The 12,864-nt window shown below is 48.4% G+C and overlaps 1 protein-coding gene across 2 annotated transcripts; it reads right to left on the bottom strand.

Annotated features, from left to right (window-relative positions):
* Positions 1-11,132: 11,132 nt before the first annotated feature.
* Positions 11,133-12,864, bottom strand: LOC128268582 (uncharacterized). 2 transcript variants are annotated; one of them, XM_053005720.1, is made up of 3 exons: positions 12,727-12,864; positions 12,369-12,585; positions 11,133-12,297 (listed from the first exon to the last, which is right to left on the bottom strand). In XM_053005720.1, exon 3 carries the CDS (start codon positions 12,210-12,212, stop codon positions 11,559-11,561), a length of 654 nt encoding a protein of 217 aa, XP_052861680.1. In that variant the 5' UTR covers positions 12,213-12,297; positions 12,369-12,585; positions 12,727-12,864; the 3' UTR covers positions 11,133-11,558. The 2 variants fall into 2 exon arrangements, with proteins under 2 accessions (XP_052861680.1, XP_052861671.1); XM_053005711.1 differs by having other exon boundaries at positions 12,684-12,821.

The raw sequence follows: 12,864 nt of genomic DNA, 5'->3' as shown, positions 1-12,864 counted from the left end.
TGCGTCGTGGTCGTCCCTGTGACCACGAAGTGAGTGCATCCGTGTGTTGGCGTGGCGTAGCCATTCATCTAAAGTAAGCCGCACCACCACGGGGCAGGCAGACTGGCGGATGGCGGATGGCGAATAGACCAAGCCACAGCAAAGCCCAACCGAAGCGCCAACCACTCCACCGCATCCCCCCGGCCCCCGCCGCGTTCGCTCGCTCGCTTTATTCGACCCAAAAATCCGACAACCCAAAATGCAGCATCACCATTAATGATGCAGAGGTTATTGCTGCTGACCCCGCTACTATATCGGTTCCGACGGTGCCGACAGTAACAACAACAACAGCAGCAGCAACAGCAACCATATACCCGTGTGAGAGGGGACGACCCATCCGCTGCTGCTGCACCGCGCTCGACTTCCTCGATGTCTATATTTTAATTCGCGCTACGGTAATCGCAGCCACCGCACCAGCCACCAGGTCTCCCGCTCGACCCGCCACACCGCCGTACCGCAAAGGGTTCCGCTTTCGTCTAAAAAGACCGGAAACCTCGGCCAAGCGGCATCGCGGAAAATAAATTCCACCGTCGCTGCGCCGCGAGTGATGTGGTGCACATTGCGAACCTGCCAGTGGCCATCAAATTCATCAATAGTAGCCCCCGCGGTGGGCCGGTGGATTGGCGAGTGAGTGACACATCGGTGCACAAGTATCGGATCCTTTGGGGTACGGTCGGGTGCGTTTTGGCGCATATCCTGCGCACCGTTGCGCAGGTTGTGCGGTGCATTTGCGAAAGCCACAATTAATTTTGCCACCCACCCTACGCACCCGCACGCACGTTCCTTCGTCTGCCCCCATCCCCCCCGCGGTGCCTAAGCGTCCCTAGTACTGCGCGGTTCACTGCGAGGCAGCGTTTTGTAACCTAATTTGTCGGAGGCCGCCGCCGAAGAATGGTTTCGCAACGCACGCGAGAGATCTGGCCACAGCTGGCCGAAGGATAAAAAATGGACCCGGCACGGCCGGGGCCGTTTCTCAGGTTTCGATGGGCACACAAGTCAATCAAATCACTATCCAATCTCGCCTGTCCGTCAGAGTGGTTGCCTGGCCGCCCTAGCAGCAGCAGCAGCAGCCGGGGACTCGATGGAGCCGGCGACAAATGGGAAATCAATTAAGGCGCGTCTTCGTTTAGCCACCTGGACCTCGGTCGAGCGTGAATTTTTATTCGCTTTTATTGATTTTTTGCACTGCTTCAGGGCGACCAGACAAACCAATCAAACCAGTCAGACGGTGGACCCGAACTGAGAGGGCCAGCAGTATGATGATGCGACGACTCGTCCGCAAAGCGTATCGGTGGAAGAAGCGAAACAGTGCTACAAAATTGGTTCGGATGTCACGGTTCACGTCCTACATTACTTTTTTGTAAATCTAAGAAAACGTCCAAACGAAAAAAACAACGATAAAGCTCGCCAGTTCGCGGTCGTTCTTAATTAGGTACAACACCGGAGAACATAAAAAGTGGCCACAAAATGTCGACTACTTCTTCTTGCGCTTACCCGGCTACAACCGCCGTGCGCCTGCATCAGAGGCAATGTTAGTTCCTGTTGCTCTCTGTAACGTTGTGTTTTCTGGCTCACACAACTCACATTCGATCAGAAGCAACAGGCATATCGATGACTACTTAGTGAACCAAATTTTGCCAACTTAAAGCAGCTGCCCAGCAAACAGAAAAATCCAGATCAAGCGCAAGATTGTCACAACGGTGTTCGATGGACGAAAGGTGCCGTGAAAAAATGAAATAAAACCAATTCGCAGGTAAAAAAAACAATAAATGTATTGGATGCATCGCATCCACTTTATTTTCTGACTGTACCAGGTGCATACTACTGTGAATTCGCTTTTAGCTGTTTACAAAAGGATGCGCGTATCGCAAACACTAATTAGTATATTGACGTATAATATAACGCATTAACAAAGCTTTGTTGGTGACATTGGGTGCCAACATAAAAAATGGAAACATTCTTTTCTATCGCTAGTATAAAACAAGTTCATAATTCCCGTGACTTTTTGGCCAACACAGCGTTATTTTTTTGTAGCTGTAGTATAGTTTGCTGTAGTTGCTTTGACCAGCATCTATACGCGCGTGTGTGTGTGTGTGTGTGCGAATTTGAAACGAAAATTCGCACAACCAAACGACACCGTCGTGGGGCTTTGATGCTGCGCTGACTGACTGACGTTCATGTGACCGGCGCGACGTTCACGTCACGCGTATGTCACTTATTGACAGCCGCCGATAGCCCAAATTGTAGAATGCAAATATTTATTACAAACGCACACACACACGCACGCACCAAAATCAATTAATCGCACAAAACTACACGCGGAGAGGAAGGACCCACTTACTGGAGAAAACCCTCGATGGCCACAACTCTCGGCATCAAATCATCATCGATCAAACGAGACCGCCCGTAAAAAACGGGGCTCAAAAGAGCTGATGCCAAGGACCAACTGGACCCACTGGACCCCCACCCCCTCTCTTTTTCTATCTTGCTCTGTCGCTTTCTCGTTTCCGTTTTTAGCAATACTCTTCACCGAGAAAGTCCACAAAAAGTTCCGGATCCGGAACCGGAAAACGAAACAAAAAAATGTAAAGCAAATCATCTTTCGCTCATCATCACAGTCGCACACACACGTGCACAGTATGAGTGTGCGCGCCTATTATTTACCTATCGACATCGCGTATCCCTGTTTCTACGTTTTTTTTTTCTTTTTCGTCCGCTTCTCTCGTTTGCATGTCGAAGGTCCCTGGCGCGTGATCCTGGCGGCGGCGGCGGCCGCTGACGGGTGCTGGTGTCGGTGTGTGACGGATTGTTTTGTGTTTAACTTTTGTCTTTTCTTCGTCCTTCCGGTCCTTCCCTTTCCCCGGGATTCGGATGGATCGTTTGTTGTTTCCCTTGTTATCACCTACCTACCCCCTACCCCAGACCCCACACCGCCCCAGGGGTTCGTTACATTCCACTTTTCCCCTCTCGTCGTCGCACCGTAGCGCATGTACCATGTAGTCCTTTTTCCCGGTTTGATGCTCTGATAGTGTGTTTTCCCTGCCTCCGGGGTGTTGCGATTTTTGCGCCGCGCGCCGTGCGAGATATGAATTTAGATGGAACGCGCGCGCATCCCGCGTTCGTTCATTTCTGATGAATCGCCGTTTTTTTATTTGATCTTCCGGTGCTTTAATACATGCTTGCGAAGCGCGCACACACACACACACACGGGCGCGCACCCGTGACGCCAACGGGCAGAATGGCAGGCGACGCTGGCGCAACATTTATAGAGATGTTAACAACTCTTTCGCTGTCATTAGGGACGATGCAACGATTTTCGTGCTGTTTTTTTGTTCCCTGTTCATCCTTTTCGGTTTTTTTCTTTGTTTGTTCCGTCCGCTGTGATCCTTTTCCGATCGTTATGGAAAGCGCTCGTCGCCCGTTGTCTTTACCCTTTTTATTGCACGCGTTTCTCTGCGTCGATTATTAATCATATTTGCGTTAATTTTTTTGTTACGATGTACTCTTCGTTGCCCATAATTCTGTGCGGCTTGTTTTTGCCGGTGCCTTCGGACGTTAAAGGTAGGTTTTTATTGTTCAATAATTACCGTGCACCAGCATAGACCATCTAAGTGGGCTTTGAAGCTGCCTTTTTGCAACCAAAACTTCTATGTTCGTTGTCATACGAGGTAAAAATTTATTAAGCTTGTACTCTAGTTAAAATCCCTACAATGAAACCTCAATAATCAAAACATAAAAAAATCGGTTTTGTTGACATTCGCATTCGGGTTTTCATCAAGTTTTGGCCAACTTTCGAGACACAATGGCCAGGAAGGGCCACAGAACTTGCTCCAAGCACTTCAACTAAAGTGTACGAGATTCCACCAAAATGGTTTGTCGTCGTCATAAGAAAATGTACAACCAAATATAAATAGTATAAAAAGATGAGCCGATAGAAATGAAGTTACTAAGTCAAACGTGAACCAAATGGGCTTGGAATTTTCCATGTCTAGCCTATGGCCGGTCTCTGCGGGATCTCGTTCCTTGCGAGGACTGGATCTAGGTCGCTGCCCCTGATGTTATTGTTTTTTAAAATGTCTTTTTATTTTTCGAACTAGTTATAGAATATATAAGATGGAGGTGCCATCGTCATCCAAAGCGTATCGATCAACCCCGTAGTGTCAATAAAACTAGCCCGTAAATGAATACGAATCGAGGTTGAGTTGTTGTAAAAAGTTGGCTGGAACCGGGCCGATTAAGGTTCGAAAACGGGAGATTCAAGAAACACCATTGATTCTTTGCTGTTTCATTTGATTTCCGCAATCGATGGCCAAATCTGAGGAACAATCACCCTTCATCCTGATCCGGTGCCTTATGAAACACCCTGTTCGGCCGGGGCCGGCAGGGCAGCGTTACCTTCGGTTCCGGGATTACCTTCTGTGTGTACATCGTTTGCATACCGTTAGGCGCCAACTGCTGCAGCCGCTGCGCTGGCGGCCCCCGGGGGCTCCGGAAAAGGTCGTAATGCGTTGGGTAAACACACCCGCCAGGAGCCAGGAGGAGACAAGATTTCTTTGCACCCGCTGCGCGTTCCACGGGTTTTAATTTTTTATTTCCGGTGCGCTCGGGAGAGAGAGAGAGAGAGAAAGGGCGAGAGTAGGACACATTTTATCCCAATTCATGGCCAATGTTTTTGCATGCCACCGTGACACACGATAAATCTCGTGATGGCCCCCCCGATGATGGTAACCGCTGAGTGACGGTAATGAATTGTGCATACAATCGTCGTGCAGCCCAGAATGACATGTAGTTGACTGTGTCCGCGCTGTCGTCGTCGTCGTAGCCGTAGCAGGACGGAGACTTTCGGCTCCGGTTTTTTTTTTATCTGCTCCGTCGTTCTCCGTCCTGGCTCGTGGTTGCCATTTTCGCCGTCCGAAAAGAGGCATGAGTGCGCCGTCAACATCAAACAACGGGCACGACACACACGAGAAGCCCAGCGAGCAGGAGCGAGAGAGAAATAAAAGATAATTCGGAGAGGCCCGGAACTGGAACCCCGTGAATGGAATGGCGCCCCGCGAGCCATGTCGAACCGTCCAGGACACCGCGGGACGGGATCGGGTCGTAAAAAGGGTTTCTTTTTTATTTATTTATGATAGCTTCCCTCTCCTTCCTTCCCTTTCTGTGGTGCACACACGCGCGCCCTTCAGCGCCGTTTTGATTCCTTTTCCTTTTTTGCATGATCGCTCAATTTCTTCCGCTACGGATTCGACTGGCTGGAAAGGGACTTTAGTCGCGTTTAATAAACGTGTATATATATATGAATGTGCTGGGCGCATGGTGCCGAGGGCCGAGCCTTTTTGTGGCACTCTGTTTTTTATGTCATTGCTCCTCCGGGCAAGTCCTTGTTTTACGCTCCGGCGCGGTGCAATTCGGTACGCCTTCCAGCAGCCCTTTCCGACCGATTGTCACACGCTAATTGGAGATGCATCCGGTAATTGTTCGTGAAACCGTAAAGATGAGCCCCGAAAGACTTTACCGTGTGCCTCCCGTGTGTGCGTGTGTGTGTTTTTCGGCCAGCTCTAGGGATAGTCTAAGGGCACCGCGGGTCGCACTAAACGTGGAAGCTGCGCTCTGAGACCTGAGCAAATATTTGCAGAGCGCAACGGCTCTTGACGACTCAATCCACGGCCTTACGAGCTGCAATCATCATCATCATCAGCATCATGAGCCCTTTTTGGTGGAGCAAGGTAATTGGATCAACGGGCGGTGTTTATGGCATCGAAATGAAAAGAGAAAAAAGGACTCTTGGGGAGGACAATAGTCCCCAAACATCGCCAAGTCTATGCGCGCAAGGTGGGCGAGTGGGCGCACACCAGTTCGCCAGACCCGGGAGCCTGGGTTCTTATTAAAAAGGTCTCTCCGGACTCTCTGGACAGAGGCTACCACTCGCCCGTTTTTTGTGGGGCTTCATGTTATTAGATACATTATGCATGAACACTGGAACGGACTGCTGGGATCAAAGAGTTTGGCTGGAGTGTTACCAAACGGTAAAAAAGGTACGCAATGTCCAGCCCCCAGTCCAGTCCGGTCATAAAATTGGTCGACCGCCCTGGAAATGAATGGCCCTTCAACGGTGGCCGACCAGAACACCTTTATAGCGGGGTCAGCAAGAATGCATTGCATTACAGCGGGCGTGATAGGACGTGATGCATAGCGGCGCTGGAGTGCCGCGCTGGCTGGGTCATAAATATTGGTCCTCAATTGGACACGACACAGTTTCGAACAAAACAAAACACAACAACTCGACGCGTGGCCCAGGTCTAAGAGTAGAGTAAGTTTGTGTAAACTGATGGCTCCAGTTGTCATTTTGGTGCTCCTGATAATGCTTTTTGGGAACACTACCTTGTTTGGGCATCTGGCAAAGGATTTCAAAACCACATGTGTAATTCTGCTCACCAGGCTCAAAAGGAAGTCAGTTCTTCATCGAGTTCTTGACTGGCAATGAAAAATTGATCTATTTTTTTTAATCTTGAACAGAAAATATCATGGCTCAGCTCAAGACAACCATAAACTTCGACTGCAGAACCAGGATAAAATAGCGTCCAGCTATAGAAGTTGCCCACTGAACTTGGACGATCCATTCCATCTCGGTGGCGCAGTCGAAGAAACGAAGAAATCTCCTTTAATTGCTTACATCCAGCGCTGCGAGCTTCAGCACTACCTAGTCTAGAACGTATAGAGCGTGGCTTATAACCACATCGGCGAAGCACCGTACGGTGAAGCCACTGCCACAACTCAAGACGAGCCCTCGGGATGACGACACTTTGTCAGGATTTCGCGCTCGAAAGCACGGCGTTGGACGGCCAAACGCAAATGCGATGACTCTGACGACGACGACAACGTCGACAGAGAATCGACGTCGGGACATGTGTAGCGTGTTCGGGCCCGGCAAAGGCGACAAAGGCTCAGCAGCAGCAAAGACAGAAGCCATTAATCCCCAGGTATTGCGGGGCGCCCTCTAACCGAAGGCATCCGACGGTGCCAACCGTCATATACGCGCTGAAGGCGAATGGTGAATATTAGTCAACGCCCCAGGTCCATTAATCAGGACGCTCCGGGTTGGGGCCCCACCGACTGTGCCAAGCACAAGAGTGGAGCGTCACAGGCTTCATTTGTGAAATGAAGACATTTTGGGACCATCATAGATCAACCGTCGCCCGGGCACACGTCCGTGTGTGTGTGTGTCAGACGATGTTCCTGATCCGGGGCATCTCGTTGTCGTCGAGTCTCGGCTCTAACTTCACGGAAAGACGGCACGGAACAGCAAACCCATCGGCACCGATCGGGTAGAGGTATCGAGCTATCGGTTCGAGAAGCAATAAAATTCGTTTCGATCGATCGATTAGCGTCGACCGAGCGTATACCGTCGCCAGACGCATCGGTACACCGCTGGTCGTCACCCCTTCCGCGCGGGAGAGCAGCGATTGAGCGCTGCTGACATATGCCTGTGCGCGGTACGGTAACATTCAATTTGTCGCCGTTGCCACTCCGCTCGTGTTCGCCAAATTGCGCACCGCGGATCTGGTCTAGGTCCTCCAGTCCAGGCCCACAGCTAACCAGGGAGCTTCCGTTTCCGTCCACCGAAGAGAGCTGCGAAATTCCCGGAATGATAAGGATTACTGGCTTTGGTACGGCAGACCAAAAGGAAACAAAAAAATAGCCCAGAACTTCGCCTGGACTGGATGTGGATTTCTGGTGCGAGGCTAATCATGTGTGAGCGCGTCGCGCCGTTAAATGTCGCCGCTTCGTGGATCCGGAAACCCCTTTTTGCTGACATTTCCCAGGGCTCACTACAGAAGAAGAAGCGGTGCGAATAGAGCAAGCCAAAAAAAAAACCGAGGGGCCCTAAAATTGGCCCGCCGGAAACGCCGGAAAGAGTGTGTGTTGCGCGGGAAGGAGTGGAAGAAATTGGCTCTAATTCGACAGGCTCCATAAATCCAATTTTGGCGCCCAAGACACACACATGTGGAGCAGCAGGCGACGGATGGCGAAGATTGGAGATTGTTTGATGTTCTTCGCCGGCGAACCGTGAAATGGATTCCGATCGGTGGTTAGCCTAGGACGCACACCACCACCACTGCGCCTCTATTTGTCACCCGCCATTTGTCTACTCTGTTGCCTCGCCGTTTCACACCAGCCACCAACCCGAAATTGACCCGATTGTTTTTTCTTTGGCCGTTTGTCCCCGGATTGGACCGCTCGAAATCTAAACGCCATGGCGCGGTGTTATCGGTTACCGAATCTGACGAACATCGATTGTAACCTCCGCGAACTCCCGGGCACCTGCCTGCGGTACCACCAGAAGCAAGATGTCCCAGCATGTTCCCGGCGCTTCCGAGCTCCCGGGAAGAGCGAACATGCCGTCCTGCAGCTTGGGAGCCTGATCTACTTAAAACCATTTTAGATCTCATCAAACATGTACATCTCGATTGTGTGTGGCGCACGGACAGTGTCCACTGTGGTGCAGCAACCACAGCAACCTGCTGCAGCAGTTCCTACTAAGTGTTCATTGCAGCAGCACAATGCTTTTTAATGTTGACAAAGTGTACCACAGCCAGCCAGCCAGCAAATACCAAACCTGTGTCCAATCTTGGTGGTCACAAACCGAGGGGCTGGAGACTCGGTGCCAGTCCCGCTTCCTGGCGTCGCTCTTACTTTTTTCGATCCCCGCGCGATATACTGCTACAATTGGTAGTCCCGCTTGCCCGGACCTCAATGCAGGGCCTCAAGTAGCTTAGCAATTGCAAGCTTTGCGCGAGGTCTTATGTCTCGAACGGTTGTTTGTGCCTGTCAGCTTTAAATAACCATCAGTCGGTGGCCCTCTGACAGCGTCCACAATTCTGGAATGCACAACTACGAAAATGGCATTATCGAGACACTTTAATTTTTTTGCTTTTTTATCGTTGTCGGGAGGAAGCGCCCACAACTCTAGACTCTACAGAGATGTGCCACAATTGACACTCCAAAGCTACTCACACTAGAAAAGATGATAGTCAACCCAATTCAACACCCGATTCAACGCCAATCCTTAGCTAATTGATTAATGCGATGCCGGGCGGAAGAAAGGCCAACCGGTAAATGGTGTGGTTAGATACAGGAATTAAAGTAGAAAGGAACGGTTAACATTGATGCGCGTTTGTAGACCGGCCCGTCAAGAGCGGAGGTGTTTTCTTTTCACGGCGGCCCAGGAGAAACTATTTCTGATTTCCCGAACACTATTTCGTCCAAAAGCTCAGGCCTGTCTTGTCATCGTCGTAATCAAACCCGATTGCTTCACGGCCGTAGTAACCACAAATGTATACCCGCCAGTGGTTTAGTTTTGACATTCGCTGTCATTAGTAAGTGGTACCGAGTAGGCTCCGGGTGTCATTTCGGACTGCACACTATGGCAAGCTTGACGGACGTGGCCAGAGTGGCTAGTAGAGTGTGGTTCCGAGCATGCCACGGCGACCACGGTGAAGACGATTGCGTTACGGTTTCCGGCGTTGGTTCCGTACAAAACAACAGTCAGCAGCCGGAAAGAGAAAGAGAGATAAATAAATAAATAAATAAAGAGAGCGATGGAGAGAGAGAGAGTGAGAGAAGGTATGAGGGAGAGAAAGTGACCTATTTTTATTGGCCACAAAAGCCCACTTCGGGCTCCGTTCGATTACTTCTTTCCGAATCAGAATCTAGCGCCTGCAACCTTCACAACCATTTTGCACGTATTCGCGTTGCAGACAAACGTTCTTCGTCGTTCCGGTCTGGGTGCCAGTGCTAGATTTTCGTTTCCCTGTTTTATTCTAATTTTCATTTCGTGTCCGTAGCTTTCTGCTATGACAGCTTGCCATGGCGCTGCCAACTACTCACTAATTGGCGGGGCGAGAAGCTTTCCAAATACTCCATGTGAAGAAACCGGCATAACAGCTGACAGCGAGAGAAAAGGTTCCATTCGAAGGTACTAAGAAACGACGTCTACCATTTTCAGAGACACCGGACACTCGCTGGCATCCGTACATTTCCCCCAACCATCTCTCACTACTGAATGTTTCATTACCATCCAACATTCACATAGTACACAGTATGACAACAGTTTTAGTTAAACTCTTCTATATGGAAGAGAAAACCTCAAACCGAAACAATCAATCAAAGCACATTGTGTGTACTACTGCATAGGACTACCGCAGCCGTCATACCGCAGGTCATACGTGGATGATCAAACTCGTATAAATTCGTAAATATGAATAATTTACTCATTGGCCACTTAACTAAACTCAACCCCCAAAACCTAAACTAACCATGTAATCGCATTTGTTTTCATTACACACTGAAAAATAACGTGAACCTTTTAAACATGCAATGTTCCGAAAATTGTAAGGATAGTTCGAAGCTTTGTGGCGAATCAAAGGCTCAAAAGTGGTTTTAGCTTTCAAACGCTTTCGCAAAGCTGTCAAAATTAAGCTCGCTCGCAGCGCCATCTGCCGCTCGATGCAATGAGCCTGATGCCGTTATGGGGATTTTATGTGGGACAGGCGGAAATTGATGATTTTCAGGAAGAATCTACGGATTTTTGAAACTTGCTTTGCATGTAGTTTGATCAAATTCAACATTTTTTCTCTAATACACGCGTTCAGGAATACTAAATTAGCTGTTTCTCGATATTTTATAGCACGTTAACGCCCGAAGTTATGCATTCAGCATGACAACATGCAAATGATAAGTCTTTCGCAATGGAATATTAGTTAGTTGATTTCTTTATCCAAACTTATTGAGTTTAGCTGCTCCGACTTTTTCAAGAATAATTCATTGATTGATTGCAATCAAGCACACATTATTTTTCACTGAACGAGTAAACTCGAACAGATCGACGACAAAAAGTTACAATTAGCGTCCGTTCGTCACGAGAGCTGGTGACGAAGTGAGCGAGCGATCGCGATCGACCGCTCGCTCTCTTCGTTGCCAGGAGCGTTGCCGACGCCAAGACAGTCGCATGCGATTGCGATATACGTTTCAAAACAATACATTTAACGCAAAAAATAAAAACATTTATGTACGTATAAAAATATATATTTGTATATTCAAGTAACATCTATCAAAAGTACATTTGTAACGGTTGCAACAGTTCAGCAATGCTTAATTTGCTTTATATTCACGCTCTCAATGTAAAGTACTCCGTTATTTCACACGGAGAAACATTCGTGTCTGGTAGCATTATCTGTACGCATAATAATAACTTTGTATGTTGGCTTTTATGTATATAGATAAAAAAAATTGCATATAAAAGTTCTAGCAAGGTTTACACGATTCATTGTCAACATTTCTATCATTAAGGCTCACATATCCATCCGGCTTTCTGCTAAGGATCTGAGAGGCACCAAAACGGGTTTATATTATCGCTCGGTGTAAATCAGTTCTTTCTCTGTAATTTTTGTTTGTTTGCAAGGAAAATGGGTACGATTGAATAATCTGAAAAACGTTACAGACCATTTCGACCATTTGAGTCACTGTGTCATTGAGTATGTGGGATAGTGATGCGAATGGATCACGGCGTTCACGGTAAAAATTTCATAAAATATTAATCCGTATGTGTACAGGTCAATGAATGGTACACTGAAATGGTCTGCCAGCCGTTGCAGTGTAAAGTGTTTCGTAACGCTCGATAACACTATGCCTATACCCCAATAGTTGGTTGTTAAGGTCGAGATAATGGCAAGGGCAACCGCATTGAATAGCAGCATACCGGTAGCGACGTAATCGGCCAAGTGGCGCTTACTCAGCTCACTAAACACGCAACCGACCAGGAAAGCGATCAGGGCCGAACCGAGAAAAGCAGTCGTAAGGTAGTGGTGATTGGTAAGAACAGAAACGTGAAAACCGGAAGGTTGTTGTTGCGGGAACAGCTGAATATTCAAAAAAGGCAGCGAACATACCTTAACCAGCAACGCACATCGATCGTACATTTTGCGCAGTATTGGATGCGGTTGAGGATGGGTGAACCGCAGTATGCCAAGCAAACAGTACGCTAGCAAGAGCATGAGCATAAGCAGCACGAACGGGGCACTATCTGTCGAAGCAATATGCTTCAACGACCAGCCCGTGACGATCGCTAGCAGGAAGTGGGCGAAACACGTCGCCAACGCTGACCCGTTTGTCATGATGTCCAGTGGAGAGCAAACAGTATTAAAAATAACAATGACCGTAAGGTTTGCCGGCGAAAGTCTTCAGGTTTGTAGGTGTTAGCTGAAAGAAGGCATCGGTAAAGATTATCTTTCCTAAACAACGCTAAGTCGAGCAGCAGAACTGTAACTTACCGCGAAGACCTGCTGAATCAATGGAGCAGCAAACTTTGTCCAATTTTGTGTAAATTATTGTAGAATGGAATGCACAATTTATCACACTGGGATGATGGCTGTAAAGCATGAGTCCCGTAGCGCCCGTATCTACGACGAGGCGAAAGTCTTTGTCACCATCGCCAAAGGAAATGGAAGAACTGATCACAGCGATGACGACGACGCATCATGGGGAACTCTGCTGGATACAAGTGGATGGGAGAATATTTCCATCGTGAAGATAGAATTAATTCGAACGTCTATTTTTATAACCAAATCGTTGCGTCACAAACTAACATTGCGAGCCTGCTACTAGGTTCGATTAAATGCTATAGGTTACCAACAAAATGAGACCACGCCGCAAACATATGAATTTCGTGCACTCCAAGCCATTAGACGCTCATCGGGACAGTCGTCAAACCACAAACACATAAAATCGATGCAGGGTGTTAGAGATGCCCCTGCGTCTAAGCACTCA

The sequence above is a fragment of the Anopheles cruzii genome, chromosome X, assembly GCF_943734635.1.
Source record: "Anopheles cruzii chromosome X, idAnoCruzAS_RS32_06, whole genome shotgun sequence".
NCBI lineage: Eukaryota > Metazoa > Arthropoda > Insecta > Diptera > Culicidae > Anopheles > Anopheles cruzii.
This window is presented reverse-complemented; position numbering and strand designations above follow the sequence as displayed.

Excerpts from the sequence above, each read along its gene's own strand:
- LOC128268582 (XM_053005720.1), bottom strand. The coding sequence starts at position 12,212 with ATGACAAACGGGTCAGCGTTGGCGACGTGTTTCGCCCACTTCCTGCTA.